The sequence below is a fragment of the Natator depressus genome, chromosome 3, assembly GCF_965152275.1.
Source record: "Natator depressus isolate rNatDep1 chromosome 3, rNatDep2.hap1, whole genome shotgun sequence".
In the NCBI taxonomy this organism is placed as follows: domain Eukaryota; kingdom Metazoa; phylum Chordata; order Testudines; family Cheloniidae; genus Natator; species Natator depressus.
This window is the reverse complement of record NC_134236.1, coordinates 101,838,488-101,860,441: the sequence shown is the minus strand read 5'-3', so window position 1 is coordinate 101,860,441 and position 21,954 is coordinate 101,838,488. Positions and strand designations below refer to the sequence as shown.

General features: G+C 41.4%; 1 protein-coding gene across 1 annotated transcript; it reads left to right on the top strand.

The window, feature by feature from the left end:
- Positions 1-8,364: 8,364 nt before the first annotated feature.
- TAAR1 (trace amine associated receptor 1) lies at positions 8,365-9,405 on the top strand. The gene has a single exon (XM_074946952.1). It carries the CDS (start codon positions 8,365-8,367, stop codon positions 9,403-9,405), a length of 1,041 nt encoding a protein of 346 aa, XP_074803053.1.
- Positions 9,406-21,954: the final 12,549 nt, after the last annotated feature.

Sequence of the window (21,954 nt, the reverse complement as noted above, 5' to 3'; positions counted from 1 at the left end):
AGGTCATTGGGGAGCTATTGTGAAATTAAATTATAGCAGGGTGCCTAGAACTTGGAATGGGTGTCTACATTGTTTTTGTACACACACACACACACACACTTTTATCTGATACCCTTATAAGGCCTCCGTCCCAGCAAAAAGGCTATTACAATTCTAAGTGTGCTCACGGCTGAAGCCAAGTCTGATTATACTTTACCATTTGGCAAGATTTCATTAGAACTAGGGTGGGATCTTGCTTTGTTGTTAAGAAAAAAGAATGCCCTTTATTTTAATATCTGGTAATGAGCTACTTTCTTCCTAGGGTATAGCTGTAATTGGGAGCTAAACTCTGATTCTATGACATTCTCCAAAGCTACAATAAAATCAGACACAAAAGACTAACATTAAAGGAAGCTCTGTGTGTAAAGCAGTCTAAAACTCTTCGGGATATCATTTATTACCAGTACAAGATGGATCTGTAGAAACCAACCTTTCATGGACCACCTATTTTCTTAAGTAATGGAAGAGGCAGTGGGATGCTATATAAATATCACTTCTGAAGGAATTATGGGGGATGATTGTCTACACTTAACATTTTTTTAGATGACACTTTAAGGCCTGGTTGACACTAGGAAATTAGGTTGGTATAACTGTTGCTCAGGGCTATGAAAAATTCGCACCCTTGAGTGATGCAGTTAAACTGACTTAACCCCTGGTGTAGACAGCACTAGGTTGATGGGAGAATTTTCCTGTTGACCTAGCTACTGCCTCCCAGGGAGGTGGCCTACCAACTCATATGGGAGAAGCCCTCCTGTCGGCACAGGTAGCATCTTCACTGAAGCGCTATTGTGGCGTTGCTGCACTGCTACAGTGTTTACAGTGTAGACAAGCCCTAAAGGTATGTCTGTGCTGCCACTGGGAAGTGTGACTGTAGTACATGAGGACATGTAGATCACGGGCAGCATGTGTATGTCAAAGTTAGCTCGCGTAACAATAGCAGTGAAGTCACAGCAGCACCATAAGTGCCCAGGATCCTGGGTGGGCAAAGCTAACCCATGCATGGCTTCCTGCTATTGTCTGTGAACCTCTGTAGTACTCTGATAAGAAGAAGCGGTGTTAGTACTCTGGCACTGGTGGAGTCTCCAAGGGCACTGGGGAAACCCTAGCGCAATGCAGCTCTTTCTACTCACTGAAAAAGATGTGACTTGTGTTTGCTGCAGAGCTCCACTATTGGTACTTACCAATGCAAAGGATGGGACTGGAGGGCCGTAGCCATGACCGTACCCAATTCAGGCATATATTCTTTGGGTTGGTAAGTGATTTCAATGAGAACAGCCTGCACCCACCCTTTACCATGCTTAATAAAGCCAGCCAAAGGGTGTCTGATCCCTGTATTAAGTGCACTAGAGTCAGGAAAAGGTTCTTTGGGTCTTTTCTTTCTTTAAGTTCACTTGTACTGGGCCAGCCGGAGTTTGGCTCTAAGATGTTATCCTAAATCTATTCATTATAAGTGTATATATATATATATATATATATATATCTAATGGATCAGATGCTCAGTTGCTATGCCAGAGAGTTTTAGAACTGCTTAGCTGGAGAGCTTCCTTTAATGTTAGTCTTTGGTGTCACAGCTTGGTTTAAGTCAATGGAGCTAAGCTGATTTACACCAACTGAGGCTCTGACCTTATATTTTTCTATGAAAACACAGTGTATTGCTGTGAAGACTGTTACTGAAGGCTAATATTTTTCATGCAGCAATTACAAAGTGAATTTTATTGAAAAACAAAAATGCTTATTAATAATACCCTTTATATTGAAGTGGTCTTAAATCAGTTTGATTTATAAAGACAAAGTGGTACAATATAATCCTATTAAAAAAATAGCACAGTCATGATGATACGGCAGCAACCAAATGTGTTTGCATATCAATAAAACAATGAATCCTAGCATGTGGCAATTTTATAATCTAAGGCAGGGAAACTGACCAGAGAGCAGAACTGATTTAACCAGCCTCTGGGATTCTGAGTACTTCTGGATATTACTAATTTTATTGACAATAAACAGAACTGTTGACAGTTCAATTCATTTTCTTACACAAGCAGTATACAAGAGTGTAGTATGTATCCAAAATTATGGAATACAGCAGAACTGAGGCAGTATGAGTTATGAGGTTACAGTAAGTATACAGATAATAAAAGCACAATAAAAGCAATATCAATATTTTCAGTCCATTTCATTTGGTCAATGATTCCACATATAGTTCAGTTATTCATTGAATACGTGCAGTAAATCAATGTCTCTTAATTATTTTATTTTTGTCAACTGAATTTCTATCATCAATATTTTAATCTGCAGCCATTGACATGGCATGTATTTATTGGCTGCAGTCATATGGATTCTAAATGTCTTGTTTAAGTACAGGAAACCAGCACATTTCCCTGCTGCTCAGTATTCCATTGCAAGGACAGAGGTGGATGGGCAGAGAACTGCTACTAACTGTTAAAAAGTAAATGTGGTGAAAATCTAGTGAGGCTTGTCATTTAGAACAGATTTGACTAAGCATCTGTCAAGATAGTGACCCATTTACCAACATTTATTGGTTTTGGAGAGATAAAGAACATACTTTGAATGTCAGAGACCCATCAGAAAAGAGAACTGGAAAGAGGAAATGCAAGTTACTAAACAAATATTAAAATGATCAATTATAAAAGGGAACTTTACACATATAGACACAATATGTATGGGGATTTCTTTGAGAAAAATTAGAATTTGTGTTTGTTGGGATACAAGGAAAAATATGACTGTCAATTATAGCTATGTCTTAAAATTTAAAAAGTACTAGTGACTGCCCCATAGCAATGTTCTATCACTGTGTTTTTTGAGTATTATACAAAATTGTTTGTTAAATAATTTGATCGGTCTTTTACACAGGTGGCCAAACTTACTCCATATGGACCCTGGGCTACCAATTAAAGTGAAGGATATGGCAAGCTACATCTCATAGCACTTGCTCTGAGCGTTAACAACTTATGTGTGCGGCTCCTGTGTGAGTGCACGAGCAGTATGTTCGCTATAAAAAAACAATCTTTACAAAACAAGGTTAGCTTTCAGTTTTACACAATGTGATCTCTCTACTGAAATATCAGTGAAACATGCTGGGAATCTTTTTCCTGGTAACATGCTGTCTGTGTATGATTTAGTGTTTGGTTTCACTATATATTAACTGAGTGCAACCCAACAGAAACTCGTTCATAACAATTTCCACTACTTTTATAGACACTGTGCCTGTGCCCAAATAAGAAGGAAAGAACTAAATTAAAAAGGAAATCATTTAGTTTAGTTTATAAAATTGCTAAGAACTGACATTGTCAAAGCAAGGGGAGTTTTAATAATTTTATATTAAAGAGACGTCTATTTTGTTATGAATAGACTCAAAAAAGCATAGTCCTAACATCTAGGATTAACACTGACAGTAATGTTGACAGTGGCATTCCTTTTCTTCTAAAGTCTTTAAATTAAGTCTTCGCACTTACTGATCACCGCTGTACTGAAACGGTACCATGGTATTAATCTGTGATGTCAACCAGATTAAAAAACATCCTGTGCTCCTGCAACTCAAAAATAATTTTAAAAATGCACAAATGTGCATACTTTGGTCCAGGTTCTGCTCTCAGTTATCATGTCAAATCCAAGAATCTCAGTTGGTGTATGTCATAAATATAAAGGGAAGGGTAAACCCCTTTAAAATCCCTTCTGGCCAGAGGAAAACTCCTCTTACCTGTAAAGGGTTAAGAAGCTAAAGGTAACCTCGCTGGCACCTGACCAAAATGACCAATGAGGAGACAAGATACTTTCAAAAGCTGGGAGGAGGGAGAGAAACAAAGGGTCTCTGTCTGTCTATATGCTGCTTTTGTCGGGGATAGACCAGGAATGGAGTCTTAGAACTTTTAGTAAGTAATCTAGCTAGGTATGTGTTAGATTATGATTTCTTTAAATGGCTGAGAAAAGAATTGTGCTGAATAGAATAACTATTTCTGTCTGTGTATCTTTTTTGTAACTTAAGGTTTTGCCTAGAGGGATTCTCTGTGTTTTGAATCTAATTACCCTGTAAGGTATCTACCATCCTGATTTTACAGAGGGGATTTCTTTACTTCTATTTACTCCTATTTCTATTAAAAGTCTTCTTGTAAGAAAACTGAATGCTTTTTCATTGTTCTCTGATCCAAGGGTTTGGGTCTGTGGTCACCTATGCAAATTGGTGAGGCTTTTTACCAAACCTTGTCCAGGAAGTGGGGTGCAAGGTTTTGGGAAGTATTTGGGGGGAAAGACGTTTCCAAACAGCTCTTCCCCAGTAACCAGTATTTGTTTGGTGGTGGTAGCGGCCAATCCAAGGACAAAGGGTGGAATATTCTGTACCTTGGGGAAGTTTTGACCTAAGCTGGTAAAGATAAGCTTAGGAGGTTTTCATGCAGGTCCCCACATCTGTACCCTAGCGTTCAGAGTGGGGGAGGAACCTTGACAGTGTAACTGAGAGCAGAGTAAGGCCCTACGTTCCCCATACTATATTCTTTCCATAGACACCTTCTGTTTCCTCACGTAGGCCCTGAGCTTGCACACTACTTCATATAGGTACATCCCCACTCCTACATGGAGTCTCACTGAATACATTAATAACAGTCCCTAGCTCTCATGTATGGCTTTTCATCCATAGATCTCAAAGCACTTTACAAAGGAGGTCAGGATCATCCTCATTTTACAGTTAGGAAAACTGAGGCGCAGAGAAAAGTGATTTATCCAGGGTTCCTCAGCAGGTCAGTGGGAGTGCTGGGAAGTGTTCTATTCACTAGGCCACATTAGCATTTCCACACTACATCCTCCCCCACAAACACAGACAGACGCTCTTATTTATTCACAGAGTGGGTGGCATATTCCGACACTTTAAGAAAGATAGCCCTTAAGAGTTAGCAATCTATAAAGAAAACATACAGACAAGGGGCTTTTCATAATACTTTTGCAGCCTAATGCAATATTTCAGAAAAATAGAAGATGATACCAGGATCTCTCACCTAAGTTATAATGATGCTGAAGCAGGCAAAGAGCCCTAATGAGAAATGGATATTCTCTGTTGTTTAGCTGTGCATCCACAAGCAAGGCAATGTTGTTGAGTGGCTTGTCCCAGAGAGGCCAAAGACTCAGAAGAATGGGAGCTGGCGCAGAGACCCACAGACTCCAAAGCTGTTCACACTGCTTCCAAGATCAAATAAGCCATGATTTATCATCCCTGCTCGTATCGCTGAGGTTGCCTGATTTTAGAAGGTTAATATTATTATTTTAGATAATATGGGTTATAGGCTCACCAATTAACTTGATCAGAAGATAATAAGGCTTTTGTCCTTATTAGGCTACACAGAGTTTGCAAGGACCCTTGGGGTATATGACAAGGACACTCACATTGAGATAAATGGAATAGTAATTAAATAGTAATTAAATGGAAAAAGAATCAGAGTTATAAGGCAATAATATTGTTCTAGAGATACATATGGTATTATATACTATAAAGCTTTTGATTAATATACTCACACCCTTCCTTGATAACCTGGTGGTAAGACACAAAGGAGCAGCCTCGCCTCTGGCATGCCAAGAGAGTTCAGGTCCAGGTTCCTAAATTCTTGAGTGGGAGGTGCAGAGCTTATGAGAAGCTAGAGAGCTAAAAGCTATAGAAAGACTAGAAAAGCTGATGTAAGAGTTTTACTTAACTAACTGATTTAAAACTTAAGAATTAAAACCACCAATTAATAGACTAATAAACAAAAGAATAATAAACCCTGAACTATGAACAAAGAAACTACCTAGGCATGGTGGGTTACCCTTCTTATAGAGCTTGATGCTTGAGTCCTCCTTTTATGTCCAAACATAATTTTTCACCCACAATATATCAGGGTACACTTACTTTATAGGCTGGCATGTTTGTGCATATAGATAGAATCATAGAATATCAGGGTTGGAAGGGACCTCAGGAGGTCATCTAGTCCAACCCCCTGCTCAAAGCAGGACCAATCCCCAACTAAATCATCCCAGCTAGGGCTTTCTCAAGCCTGACCTTAAAAGCCTCTAAGGAAGTAGATTTCAATCACCTCCCTAGGTAACGCATTCCAGTGCTTCACCACCCTCCTAGTGAAAAAGATTTTCCTAATATCCAACCTAAACCTCCCCTATGCAACTTGAGACCATTACTCCTTTTTCTGCCATCTGCTACCACTGAGAACAGTTTAAATCCATCCTCTTTGGAACCCCCTTTCAGGTTGTTGAAAACAGCCATCAAATCCACCCTCATTCTTCTCTTCTGCAGACTAAACAATCCCAGTTCCCTCAGCCTCTCCTCATAAGTCATGTGCTCCAGCCCCCCTAATCATTTTTGTTGCCCTCTGCAGGACACTTTCCAATTTTTCCACATCCTTCTTGTAGTGTGGGGCCCAAAACTGGACACAGTACTTCAGATGGGGCCTCACCAATGCCAAATAGAGGGGAACAATCATGTCCCTCAATCTGCTGGCAGTGCTCCTACTTATACAGCCCAAAATGCCTTCTTGGCAACAAGGGCAACACTGTTGACTCATATCCAGCTTCTCATCCACTGTAACCCCTAGGTCCTTTTCTGCAAAACTGCTGCCTAGCCGCTCGGTCCCTAGTCTGTAGCAGTGCATGGGATTCTTCCGTCCTAAATGCAGGACTCTGCACTTGTCCTTGTTGAACCTCATCAGATTTCTTTTGGCCCAATACTCTAATTTGTCTAGGTCCCTCTGTATCCTATCCCTACCATCCAGCATATCTACCACTCCTCCCAGTTTAGTGTCATCTGCAAACTTGCTGAGAGTGCAATCCTGCCATCTTCCAGATCATTAATGAAGATATTGAAGAAAACCGGCCCCGTGACCGACCCTTGGGGCACTCCACTTGATACCGGCTGCCAACTAGACATGGAGCCATTTATCATTACTCGTTGAGCCCGATGATCTAGCCAGCTTTCTATCCACCTTATAGTCCATTCATCCAGCCCATACTTCTTTAACTTGCTGGCACAAATACTGTGGGACATAGGTGACATATACATACATATTAATGACCACTAGTTCATATTTACATCTGTTATTTTTTTCCTAACCTGTTGTTTGCATGTTCTTTGTGGTGTATTTGTTTCGTTTAAAGAGGATATAAACTTAGGTAACCCCTCTGTACCAACTTGCTTTAACGCATCTTCACATGTCTATGTTAAAGGTCACAACCATATATGGACCTTATGCTTTAGCTGATCACCACATATCTAGATGAAAGATCCTGAACATATATATGCTAACTTTGCCTAAGCTCAACATACAGAATGTGGCCTGTAGGTCCCTTGCGTTACAGCCAAAAATACTCTAATATAAATCTATAAACCTATTATTATAAAAAAAATAATCAAGCCCATAAGAAAAGATATATAGGCAAGCAAGCAGGCTAGCCCTATAGGCTACACTGATCATAGCCAGAAGGAAAGAGAAGAGTCCTGGGAACTAGTGTCAGCATAGCAACCAACCAAAGCATCCAGGGATTAGGCAGGCTGGGAGGGAGAACAGGATTGATGGACAGAGGGAGGATGTGACTGTAGGTGAGTGATATTTACTCAACGCAGATCTGAGAGTATTTGTTGCCAGATCAGAATCTTCCTTGACTTAGTGGAAAGCTCCTGTTCTCTCCAGATGTTACCATCTGTGTGTCTGGCCTGTCCACTTTGACGTCTATATCTTTGATTTATGTCTCCAAGAAGCTGCTGCCAAATGGGCTGCAGAATCTAAAACAAACAGTATTCAGGAGGAATGTGAGTATTCTACGACACTGACTGTTCTTTAAAAGAACTGTTGAAAGAAAGATACAACTTAAAACAAAAACAGTTTTAAAAAAAGAAAATCTGGAGGATATCTCCAGTCTCCTTACTGCTGCAGGGAGAGATCTATATCTGCTAAAATGTACATTTCCTGAGGCAGCTCTGTGGAGCTTCTGCTACTCATGATACGGGTAGCTGGTGGATAAGGGGGGGCCAACAGGTGTGCTGTTGCATTAGCCGGGCCATGATTCATCCCAAGGAGAGTCTCAGTTCAGAAAAAATCTAATGATTAAACTGGTTTTGAAACAGAATTGCACTTTTATCCCCTCCAAGACCTTAATGAATTAAATAAAATTAATTTTCTAAAAGTTCTGGTAGATTAATATGTTCGTTATTTTCTTTTTTTCTCTCTGCAGTTACCTCGGCTGGATGAATACCCAGGAAAGCAATAAATAACTCTAAATGCATTTCAGCATTAGGGCAAAAGTTGCCTGTGCAACATCCAGCCAGCTGAGACTACAATGTACTTAAGTGGGTTTGAGATCTCAGGAAAGATGCAGTTTTGCTGTGAATCTGTAAATGGCTCCTGCATAAAAAGCAACTGGTCAAGCAATATCCGTATGTCCATGTATAGCTTGATGGTGTGCATCATCCTGGCCACGTTGGCTGGAAATCTGACGGTTATCATCTCAATAGCGCACTTCAAGCAGCTCCATACGCCTACAAATTTCTTGATCCTTTCCATGTCCACTGTTGACTTTTTGTTGGGATGCTTCATCATGCCTTACAGCATGGTGAGGTCTGTGGAGAACTGCTGGTACTTTGGAGAACTCTTCTGCAAAATCCACACTAGCACAGACATTATGCTCAGCACAGCCTCCATTTTCCATCTTTCCTTCATTTCTATTGATCGCTACTGTGCTGTGTGTGACCCACTGAGATACAAATCTAAGATAAATACTTGCATCATAGTGGTCATGATCGTCATAAGTTGGACCGTCCCTGCCATTTTTGCCTTTGGGATGATCTTTCTGGAGCTAAACTTAAAAGGAGCAGAAGAGATTTTCTATAATCATATCCACTGTGTTGGCGGCTGCTTTGTCTTCTTTAGCGAAACTTCAGGTGTGGTGGCCTCCATGATTTCCTTCTACATCCCTGCATTTGTTATGTTGTGCATCTATGGGAAAATATATGCTATAGCCAAGAGGCAGGCAAGATCCATTAAAGATGCAGCTAGCCAAACACAAATCAGATTTGAGATGAAGCACCACATTTCACCAAGTAGAGAAAGGAAAGCTGCAAAGACATTAGGCATAGTGATGGGTGTTTTTCTCATATGCTGGTCTCCGTTTTTCTTCTGTACTGCCACTGACCCCTTTATGAATTACTCAACACCACCTATTCTTATTGATGCATTGATGTGGTTTGGTTACCTGAATTCTACATTTAACCCCTTAGTGTATGCATTTTTTTACATGTGGTTTCGCAGAGCACTAAAGCTGATTCTGTTTGGTAAAGTTTTCCAAGAGGACTCTTCCAGGACTCAATTATTTTTAGAATAACATACTTAGAATTTTTGCACTCGCTACATTTAGCAATGGGCTGGAGATTGTGCTTACAAAAATAGCAGCTAAAAGAGAAGAAAATCAAGAGCTGTTTGTTTACCCACTTGTGAAGACTGGTTCAGATAGCAAACTGTGGTACGTTAAACTTTGTCTCAGTACAGACTGGAACTTGCCCCAAATTAGGCTTAGCGCTTTGGTTATTATGATTAATGATTTATTTAGCACTTCCGATGTTCTGAGCTCTTTACAATACACACAAGTAAAAAGGAAGCTTGCAGTTTAAAAGAACGTTCAATCACTTTGTGCAGAGAAATCATGTAATTCTGATACACTAAGCACTGGTTTTTTTTGGAAGGCCTGTCTCACATTTTTATAAAGCAAGCACTCAACAAATTTCGTTGCTGAACTGACGTTTGTGAAATCTGCTGCCTTGTAAGCACAGCAACAAAGGGCTTGCCTTTTGGATTTCCACCGATGACCCAAAGATGAAAGACCATAGCTTTTATCATAAAGCTATTCTCCTTTCAGTATATATATATTAATATTTCTTAAGTGATAATTTTAAGATCCTAATGTTAAATGGTATCAAAACAGTACCAAAGGTAAGTGAACTTTAGCAAACAGAACTCAGAAGCAACATTGAACATCTAGGGGTTAGAATCTGAAAATCATTGCAAATTGTATTACCCAGTGTCCTCTACTGGTTGCAAGCAGATGATACTATTCTGTTACATAAAATGAACAATGTAAAAGGTGTAGAGACTACATGTTTTAGCTAAGAGGTATTGTTATTTTAACAAATGGCAACAAAAAATTGTTGATTAAGACACTTTTTGTCGACTTTTAAAACATGACACTGCTATGTTAAAATGAATATCATGCTACCAAACTGAAACAGAAATAATATCTCAGGCCTGATCTTGCAAACACTGCAAGGAGTAATACTTACTACTGGACACAGTCATTACTGAGCAGTCAGTGCACCTAGACTCTATAGTAAGAGCTATACGCAGTAGTAAATGATTACAGTATCAAGTCCTGTACTCATATGGATAGGAAAAGTATGTGCCATTTGTTGCATCTTGTCTCTTACTCCGTGTTTTGTACAACTCCTAGGATAAGGAGAATGCAAGTTGCCTATTATTGTTTCATTGAAAAATTAAAATGACGCTACCTTTCACCAGACCAAACTATCAATACTCCCTGTTGTCTCTTTTATTCTATTATTGTTACGCTGACATTTTGTAAATCTGTATCCCCCAAAACTAACTAAAATAAACAATTACTGGATTATACTGCAGCTGGCCAAATGTGTTAGTGAAGGTTTTTATCTCCAATGATAGTATGAATATTTCATTGCTTTACATGCATTTATAAATTATTAAGAAAGTAACTAATAACAGATAAATTAACTGATAATTAAAGAGTAAAAAACCAACTCCCTTTTCTTCCTTACTCTATAGAGGAAACAACCCCCCCTCTTTTTTTTTTTTTTTTTGGTGCAGCTTACTTCCTTCTCCCTGATGGCTCAGATAAGATGGCTGGTACACTGGAGAGAGAGAGAGAGAGAGGCAGGGTGGGTCCTCCTTACTCCTGCCCACCCACTTCTTACCACCTGCACAGTAGGGATTGTAGGGTGCCTGCAGCGAATGTCCCCCCCATCCCTGAGTTGCTATCTGAGATATAGGTAGCCAGTGCAGGGAAGAAAGGGGCCTCATTATGTCATGATACTTCCCTGCATAAGTGCACAGCAAGGGTCATGATCTGGCCCTTGGGGAAAAAAACTGGAAACACTATGAAGCATTGTTCTTCAATGGAATCTTTTACAAAATATAGAGGGTTGAGGATGGTCTTCTGGTAACAGTTCCCTGAAAAACATCTACAGCCAATCACCAAGCAATGAACTCATCTGCTCTGAACTAGACCATAAGGCCACCACTATCTTAGCATCCTTTAAATCCTTCCTCAAGACCAACTTCTACCATGAAGCCCACAGGAAACTCAACCGACAAAGGCTAGGGATGTAGCCAGGAGAGACTTCTGATATTTATTTGGTTTATATGTTGATAAGGAACTTATAATTGCTTTAGGAAATTATCTATTACACAGAAATGTGAATATTGAGATTGATGAGTGGTGTAAGCAAGAAAGACCATACGAGGAATGTGTGTGTAAGTTAGAGCCATGCTCTAAGTAACACCCATTAATGAACAAATGAAGGATTGCAGGCTCAGACAGTTTGGTCACTGTGGCGTGACACTCCATATTCTTCATAGAAATATTGTTATGATATGAATATGGTCTAACTAAGATACATTTTTATACAAGATGGGTCTTGTAAGATATCATTGGAAAGGTTATAATTTACTAAACGTGATTATTCAATCTGCATGCATGTATCATTTCTGTATCTGAAGATAGGAATATTGACTATGTAACAATTACAACTGTGTGTGTACTTGGGAGAAAGCTCACCAGACAATAAGCAATCATCCTGAAAATACATGAAGAGACAAAGGAACTAACCTGAGGGGAAAGGCAGAGGTAAGTCCAGATTGAGACAGGGGTCCAGTGTGTAAGAAGAGATAACTGGAACTTTAAGCTACAGAAACTCTGCAACTTGAAACCAGTCTCTTTAAGAACTTAAGCTTAGTATGCATGTTTTGTTTTATTTGCTTAGTAATCTGCTTTGTTCTGTTTGCTATCCCTTATAATCACTTAAGATTTACCTTTTATAGTTAATAAACTTATTTCTTGTTTATAACATAACCCAGTTTGTGCCCTTTATAACGGGGGGGGGGAGAGGGAGAAGTTGAGCATATCTCTCTTCACATTGAGGGAGAGGGTGAATTTTTATGAGCTTGCGCTGTGCAGATCTTTCTATACAGCGCAAGACAATATTATCTTGGGTGTATTTTCCAGAGGGAAGCTGCACTTAAGTGCTGGGCAATTTCCTAGCTGAACCTTCCCATAGAGAATTATTTGCAGACTCTGATTCTATAGCTGGTGCTCCCTACCTGTGTGTGTGCTGCCAGAGGCTGGAGAGCCTGATTCAGTAAAACAGGGAGAGGGAGCCCAGGCTAGTGGAGCAGGTGGGCTCAGTGAAATCCCAGTGCATCGGGTGGCATCCCAGAAGGGGGGTCCAACCTGTCACAGTCACCTAAAGCATAGTTCTGGCATCTATCTGGGTAAGAGAGTCCAGGAGATCAGGAACTGAATGGAAAAGACAGAGAGGCTGGCCCAAGAAGGAGTGGTGGGATGTCATAAAGGAAGACATGGTGTTAGCATGTGGTGTGATGAAGGATATGGGATGAAACCAATTTCAAGGGAGAGGATTCATAGGGTATGTCTACACTACGAAATTAGGTCGAATTTATAGAAGTCGGTTTTTTAGAAATCGGTTTTATATATTCGAGTGTGTGTGTCCCCACAGAAAATGCTCTAAGTGCATTAAGTGCATTAACTCGGCGGAGTGCTTCCACAGTACCGAGGCTAGAGTCGACTTCCGGAGTGTTGCACTGTGGGTAGCTATCCCACAGTTCTCGCAGTCTCCGCTGCCCATTGGAATTCTGGGTTGAGAGCCCAATGCCTGATGGGGCTAAAACTTTGTCACGGGTGGTTCTGGGTACATATCGTCAGGCCCCCATTCCCTCCCTCCCTCCCTCCCTCCGTGAAAGCAAGGGCAGACAATCGTTTCGCGCCTTTTTTCCTGAGTTACCTGTGCAGACGCCATACCACGGCAAGCATGAAGCCCGCTCAGCTCACTGTCACCGTATGTCTCCTGGGTGCTGGCAGACGTGGTACTGCATTGCTACACAGCAGCAGCAACCCATTGCCTTGTGGCAGCAGAGGGTGCAATAGGACTGGTAGCCGTCATCGTCATGTCCGAGGTGCTCCTGGTCGCCTGTGTGAGGTCGATCAGGAGCGCCTGGGCAGACATGGGCGCTGGGACTAAATTAGGAGTGACTCGATCAGGTCATTCTCTTTAGTCCTGCAGTCAGTCCTATTGAACCATCTTATGGTGAGCAGGCAGGTGATACAGATTGCTAGCAGTCCTATTGCATCATCTTCTGTCGGGCAGGCAAGAGATGAGGATGGCTAGCAGACCTATTGTACCATCTTCTGCCGAGCAGCTATGAGATGTGGATGGCATACAGTCCTTCTGCACCATCTGCTGCCAGCCAAAGATGTAAAAGATAGATGGAGTGGATCAAAACAAGAAATAGACCAGATTTGTTTTGTATTCATTTGCAAACACCCTCCACCGCCCCCCATCTAGGGGACTCATTCCTCTAGGTCACACTGCAGTCACTCACAGAGAAGGTGCAGCGAGGTAAATCTAGCCATGTATCAATCAGAGGCCAGACTAACCTCCTTGTTCCAATAACAAAAATAACTTAGGTGCACCATTTCTTATTGGAACCCTCCGTGAAGTCCTGCCTGAAATACCCCTTGATGTAAAGCCACCCCCTTTGTTGATTTTAGCTCCCTGTAAGCCAACCCTGTAAGCCGTGTCGTCAGTTGCCCCTCCCTGCATCAGAGCAACGGCAAACAATCGTGGATCTGAGTTGAGAGTGCTGTCCAGAGCAGTCACAATGGAGCACTCTGGGATAGCTCCCGGAGGCCAATACCGTCGAATTGTGTCCACAGTACCCCAAATTCGACCCGGCAAGGCCAATTTAAGCGCTAATCCACTTGTCAGGGGTGGAGTAAGGAAATCGATTTTAAGAGCCCTTTAAGTCGAAATAAAGGGCTTCATCGTGTGGACAGGTGCAGGTTTACATTGATTTAATGCTGCTAAATTTGACCTAAAGTCCTAGTGTAGACCAGGGCATAGAGTGGATCCCAGTTGAGGGGAGAGGGATAGCTCAGTGGTTTGAGCATTGGCCTGCTAAACCCAGGTTTGTGAGTTCAATCCTTGACAGGGCCTTTTAAGGATCTGGGGCAAAAATTGGGGATTGGCCCTGCTTTGAGCAGGGAGTTGGACTAGACGACCTCCTGAGGTCCCTTCCAACCCTGATGTTTTATGATGAAGGAAGAATTTGGTTTAAATATTAATAGCTGACTACAAATCATCTTGCTGAGTTCATAGCTGGCATATGTAAATGCATGCTCTTATTGTTTCCCTGATTCTCCTACCCTCATCCCTTTTTATTATTACATCCACTGTTTCATCATGTCTTTTATTCAATGTTTTGTCCAGCACCTAGCATAATGAGTCCCTGAGCCTGACTAATGTCGTGCATTGGGTGCTACTGTAGTACAGATAAAAGTAACCATAAGGATTGACAGCTGTATGCATCCATACTTTTATAACCATTTGATGTGTATTGTAAGTTCTTCATGGCAGGGACTCTGTATTTGTCTGATTTTAGGAGGCATCATGCACATCTAATTGAACTATCTAAGGAATATATAATATTATTATTTAGGTTACACTGGGGAAAAGGTAACTATGCCCCTCCCTGAAATGTTGAATGTTGTTGGGGTTATGATTACTGGGTGGCATAACATACTATATCAGGAGGTAAGATGGTTTAGTAATGGCATATACAAATCCAGAACTGCACAAGTTCATAGGATTAATTCCCAGGTGGCCCACTTGCCAGTCTAAATTGCTGGGAGCCACTATCCTGATTGTTTCCAGACAGGCTGGCGGGTAGCTGAGTAATGTTCTCAGCTGGTGCCAGTGCTGTGTACCTACTCCTTCCTTCCCTGCACACCTGACCGCTGTACATACTTTTCAGGATTGGGCTGTGTAGGTTTGGTTGGGTTTTGGGACATCTGCTCACCTGCTGGGTTCTGAACTCTCAAGAAGCCTTATTAAACTTTACAAAACCTCCCATTGCAATGAACAAAGCTGAATGGAGCTCTCTGGCTTCATTTGATTTTAAGGGTTCTAATAAGCCTCAACTCAAAGGCTTTCAAACCACCTGACCTGAAGCCAACACAAATGCTAATTGAAGCCCATACAATACTGGACTGCAATAAAAGCAAATGAGGTTAAAAGGGTTCATTAATTTCATTCACTATCAAATGTTTCTTTTCTGAAGAGCCTGATTTTTGCACCCTCTGAAGTCAACAAGTTTTGCCACTGACTTCAATGGGACCCATTACTACAGTCCTAATAGCGCTTCTCAACCAGGCTTCCACTTGCCCATGTCACTGCTGCTTTGGGCCTCTTTCCAGCAGAGAATTTTTACACATCCTTCTCCAGGAAGTACTTGCAGTAGGCAGCGCTAGCATTAAGTTAGGGAGTGAGGGTGTCTGTAAGTTTCACATAAACTGTGGGAAGGTTGGAGCAATGGTGGGAGGCCAAAGGATATGCTTTTAAGGCCAATTGTCTGGGGCCAGCACTAAGCATGTGCTCTAGGGATTAGCTGCTGACACACAGGACGCTCACATTGAAGTTTGAGGATTGGGCAATTTATTTATTCAAGGAGGTGAAAATATAACCCATTATTGGAGTTTTAGCTGAATATCCCCAATTGTGTTTTTACAGGGTGGGAGTGGAACAGTGGAGAGAGAGAAGTGGTGCATGATTCTGGCTTCCTCAAAGCACTGAGGCCAGTCCTGGAGCATCTCCATGGGGTAGCACATGCAACCAAAACAAAAGAATCACCCTACTAGTCTGTTGTACCAAATCATCACAAGCTGTGAATCTAACATCTCAGATAGTGCTGATGTGATAGTAACAGCATTAACTTCCAGCCGCGCTTGTGACGGAGCAATACCCCTCATACCAACTAGTCCAGCCACAGAGCAGTAGCTGCAACAGTAGCAGCTGGCCCTGGTAACAGCTACAGCAGTTTGTGAATGTTATTTCTCTGCGGAAGTCACTAGTAGAGGCCTCCACACAAAAACTACTAGCAAATTGGAATATGGGCCTCACCAAACTAAGAAGGCAGATTTTCTTGCTCTTAATAATTTATGGCTATAACACAAACTGTTTTTGCGCATGGCACAATTGAGAAAAAGTTTCAGAAATAACTTCTTTCTCTTGTGTCTGATTAGCTAAACTTTATAGTTTCCCAAAGTGCCTTGTTCCCTTCTGTTTACAGACTCTGTGGTCCCTGGAGGTACAGCTACTTTAATGAAGTCTTGAACTATTTACTTTCATTAGCCCTAATCACTGCCAGTTATTACTCATGATGACGAAAGTGTACAAAAGAGGTGTGTTAATGAGGCCCTGTGGTCTCTATTTGAACCCAACAATTTGGCAAATTGGAAGTGAGAAAAATGCTTTGTGCTTTTGTCAGATTGGATTATAAATTATGGTCAACAGAGCAGAATGTAAGCAAGTGCACCTTCAAAGTGTCATCCTGTAAATAAAGTGCTAAGGGCATTGTTAAATTTGTTATCCACACATCTAGTTACTGACCCTATTAAACACATCCCAGATGACTGCTTTTTTCAAAACAAATGTGTCTCTAATGGCTGAGATCATGTTTTAACTTTTATGAAAACTTCTTTTAGCAATTATTCTGGGCTTGACATTAAGAAAGCATTTTCTCTTGTTAAATATGTGTATGTTCATTTTGGTTGTTAACGTACAATTGCCTCCATTTCATAGGTGTTGGAATAAGGATGCGGGGGGGTGCTGCTGCACCGCCTGGCTTGAAGTGGATTCCATTATATACAGGGTTTACAGTTTGGTTCAATGGCTCTCAGCACCCCCACTATAAAAATTGTTCCAGCACCCCTGCTCCATTTTGCTGCTAAAAATGTCAAAGGCAAAGGTCCCATTAACCCAAAGTCTATTGCTAAGCAGCAGTTCTGCAGAAAAGGATGTGGAGATTACAGTGGACGAGAAGTTGGATATGAGTCAACAGTGTGTCCTTGTTGCCAAGAAGGCCAATGGCATTTTGGGATGTATAAGTAGGGGCATTGCCAGCAGATCGAGGGACATGATTGTTCCCCTCTATTCGGCATTGGTGAGGCCTCATCTGGAGTACTGTGTCCAGTTTTGGGCCCCACACTACAAGAAGGGTGTGAAAAAATTGGAAAGAGTCCAGCAGAGGGCAACAAAAATGATTAGGGGGCTGGGGCACATGACTTACGAGGAGAGGCTGAGGGAACTGGGGTTATTTAGTCTACAGAAGAGAAGAGTGAGGGGAGATTTGATAGAAGCCTTCAGCTACCTGAAGGGGGGTTCCAAAGAGGATGGAGCTAGGCTGTTCTCAGTGGTGGCAGATGACAGAACAAGCAGTGGTCTCAAGTTGCAGTGGGGGAGGTCTAGGTTGGATATTAGGAAACACTATTTCACTAAGAGGGTGGTGGAATGGGTTACCTAGGGAGGTGGTGGAATCTCCATCCTTAGAGGTTTTTAAGGCCTGACTTGACAAAGCCCTGGCTGGGATGATTTAGTTGGTGTTGGTCCTGCTTGGAGCAGGGGATTGGACTAGATGGACTAGATGACCTCCTGAGGTCTCTTCCAACTCTAATATTCTATGATTCTATAATTTCAATGTTGTGCCCTATTCATTTCCAGAACCTGGAGACAGAATTAAAGGCCAACACAGGAGTATTTAAAACAGTTACGTTAAAAAACAAGCACACAACAGTACCAGTGAAACATTATGACTGACATATTAAGCTGTTTAGCAGTACATCAAGATCAAGCAGAGAAGGCTAGAAGAAGAACAGGAGTCCTGTTCCTGCCCAAGAGGCACGGCTAAAACGCACAGCAATGTTAGATGTATCGGTGGGAATTGGCGCAAAGACAGAATCCGGTCTGATCTGAACCAATTCTCCCTGAGTCTGGACCAGCCCTCCCCAATCAGAACAGCAGATCTGAACAGAGATGCTTCTCCCCGTCATGGAGCGAATCGAAATCCTGGACCTCGACACACTGAACGCAAGCGCTAGAAATCCAGATCCGAGCCCAGCCTTCTCCAAGCTGGTGAACTTGTGGATTGACTTAGCTGGAGACTGCTGTGTATTAGACAATGAACTTGGATCCAAATACAGCTCCCAGGTGTGGACCTAGGGAGGATGGGTTTGGGCCAATCTCTGGTTAATAGTGAAACTGGGGGAAATCTTACTATAAGAACACGGTGATTTCATAAGCCTCAAGTGATTGCTTTTCCATGGAACCAAGCACCTTCTCTGTTAGGCCAAGACCTGCTCCTGGATTACCTCACATAGCTTCAGACACATCCCCAGCCTCTATAGCAAGAAGAAATGGAATCATAGAGTCATAGGACTGGAAGGGACCTCAAGAGGTCATCTAATCCAGTCCCCTGCACTCAGTATTATCTAGACCATCCCTGACAGGTGTTTGTCTAACCTGCACTCAAAAATCTCCAATGGTGGAGATTCCACAACCTCCCTAGGCAATTTATTCCAGTGCTTAACCACCCTGACGGTTAGGAAGTTTTTCCTAATGGCCAACCTAAACTACCCTTGCTGCAATTTAAGCCCATTGCTTCTTGTCCTATCCTCAGAGGTTAAGGAGAACAATTTTTCTGCCTCCTCCTTGTAACAATAAACTCATTTTATGTACTTGAAAACTGTTATCATGTCCCCTCTCAGTTGTCTCTTCTCCAGACTAAACAAACCCAATTTTTTCAATCTTCCCTCATAGGTCATGTTTCAGAGTAGCAGCCGTGTTAGTCTGTATCCGCAAAAAGAAAAGGAGTACTTGTGGCACCTTAGAGACTAACCAATTTATTTGAGCATAAGCTTTCGTGAGCTACAGCCCACTTCATCAGATGCATGCAGTGGAAAATACAATGGGGAGATTTTATATACACAGAGAACATGAAACAATGGGTGTTATCATACACACTGTAACAAGAGTGATCACTTAAGGTGAGCTATTACCAGCAGGAGAGGAAAAAAACCCCACCTTTTGTAATGATAATCAAGGTGGGCCATTTCCAGCAGTTGACAAGAATGTGTGAGGAACGGGAGGGGGGTGGGGGGCCGGGGCGGAATAAACACGGGGAAATAGTTTTACTATAGTTTTATAGTAATAGTATTTACTATAAAAGGTCAGGGAGGTGTCATTTGAGTTGTAAAAAGCTACAGAATCATAATTTCAGTGGTATCATCCTTTGCAGCCTGGCAGGGGGAACTCGCTGCCCACCCTGGCTCTCAGCTCCAGGTCCTCTGGTTTGTGAAAATTGTGCTGATACAGTGTCCTTTCTCCAGGGAGCATAATGATATCCACCATGATAAACCTAGAACAATTAAGTAGATATATATTTGAGAAAATATATATTTCAAAATCAGCATGTTTTAAATGATAATTTAACACAGGCATGTCAAACATGCAGCCCTCACAGTGTTAAAGTGTGGCCCTCTACTGACAGCACTGCGTCATCAGTTAATGCACAGAACATGATACCTGATGAATTTTTTTAATGTTACAGATTACTATAAATTGAAGGAGTGCTTCAAATTGTTTTGTCATCATCAGCAAAAAAAAGAAGCAGTTCAGTGATATTGATTATCAGGTTTGTGTATTTTGCCAAAATAGTTACAATGAGCACTGGTTAAGAGGTCAGCATTCAGCCAAAAATTGCTGGAATCCATCAGCAAACGGTATCCACAGTTACATAATGTACATTTCATAACATAAATACAATCCCAAAGTAATTTATTACAAAATCCTTATTTTTACTCTGGTGTTGATCATTTTTAGCTATCAATGGGGGAGTTATAGTGTACCAAGCTAGTGAATAACTGAAGCTTTGGAGAATACCACTGTGGAGGAGCTGATTAAACACAATGCTCTGTGGCATCTTCTACGCTATAAGAAGTGCACCAATAACCTGAATTTGGCAAGGCTGGAGAAGAAGCACATTAAGCATCAGGAAAAATTTGAAGCTGCCAGAGAACCTGGCAACCCCAGAATTCCATAAAATTTCGAATGAAACATTAAGCATGACTGGTATGACTTCCACAGAAATAACCAAGCATTATCTAGACAAATTAGGTGCTGTTAAATGCCAAGATGGGGCAATTTTAAAGCTACAGCTTACTCACGCTGGCAGCCCATTTGCGTAGGATTAATATCATGACAAAAGGAGCCTTCAGTGATGAGATAGCTAAAGATGTAAGTCAAATGGATACTCTGGGTCTTGACTTATATGAAACCTTCAAAACCCAAGAATTATCCAAGGATCCATCAGTCTATGGGCTCCAATCAAGAAGAACAGAATAAGGCTGTGCTCAAATACAAGAAAGAAAATAAGGGTGAAGGTTGCAGGTACTGTTACAGACCTAATCACAGAAAGATTATTGTTTGCTCATCTCCTGGTCCTGACCAGCTCTCAGCATGAAGTTGATCTATATGACACCTTGGGAAAGTGTGAGTTCTCTGTGGTACCATGACTGATGTTCAAATTTGATGGAACAATGTATATGTGCCAGGCAAAATGCAAACTAATGCACAGTCTTCCTAAGCCAGCACCTACTGACAACGTAGCTAGTACCTTATGCCTGCAAAGGCCCTTCATTGTATCAATCATAGATGCTATGGTTGAGGGACAAACTCTTAACAAACCAGAAACTCTTAACACTTGCCGAGATTTGGCTGAACACTTCATTATGAGGCTACAGGAAAAATACTGGACCTATGACAAATGTTTGACATGTATGCAGAGGAATCAAGTAAAAATATAATGGGATGCAGGGTGGGAAAAATGAGAGGATTTACATCTCATTCAAATTGTCAAGAAGGTAATTTTGTTAGATTCGTTATGTTCCTGTAGAACTGGTAATTACTCAAATATCCAAAAGAAACAAAGTATTATCCACTACAATAGGAAGAGATTGTGCCATCTACACCTGACACCTCAGCTTTTCATCCATCTCCTTTCTAGAAGGAAAGAAGGGAGCCCCTTCCATGCTGACTTTCATCCATTCCAAATCACCAAAACTGCTCTCACAGATGAGTGTGTCAGTGCAGATGAAGCAGGCACAGATATTGATCCTGCTATGGAGGACAGAACAATCCCTTCAGGGGACCTGGCTTCATGTACCTCTTGTAGCAGCAACCCCCCTAATGATCCTTTTGGCTTAAATTCTCTTGAGACCTGACTGTAATGTCATAAAATGCTCGGTAATATGCATTTCCTGCTTATTCTGGGCAAAGACACCAACGGGAGCTACCCTTCAAATTCCACATTAATATTTCACATAAGCTGGACAATAATAGAAGAATAAACCTTCAAGAATGTATTGATGATGTTATCTAGCCTGATGCAGGTAGGGGCAGGGTAAAGAAGCATGAATCTATAGTATTTATTTTAAATCTTGCGTTGCTTGTATGTTTATCTTTTCTTACTTTTAAGACAATATCTGTGGGAAGAAGCAATGGGGCTGAGCTGTTCCCCACATCACATGTTTCTTTACATATAGGCTGACTTGGCATAGATATGGTATCTCTCTCTGCTTCTATTTTTTATATAATATAGGATGATCTCTAGCAGAGTATGCAGAAGGGGAGAAAGTGGTGAGGCTGTGTTTTCACAAAAAAACCTAAGGGCTTGATCCATCTCTTGTTGAAATCAATGGGAGTTTTTCATTCACTTCCAT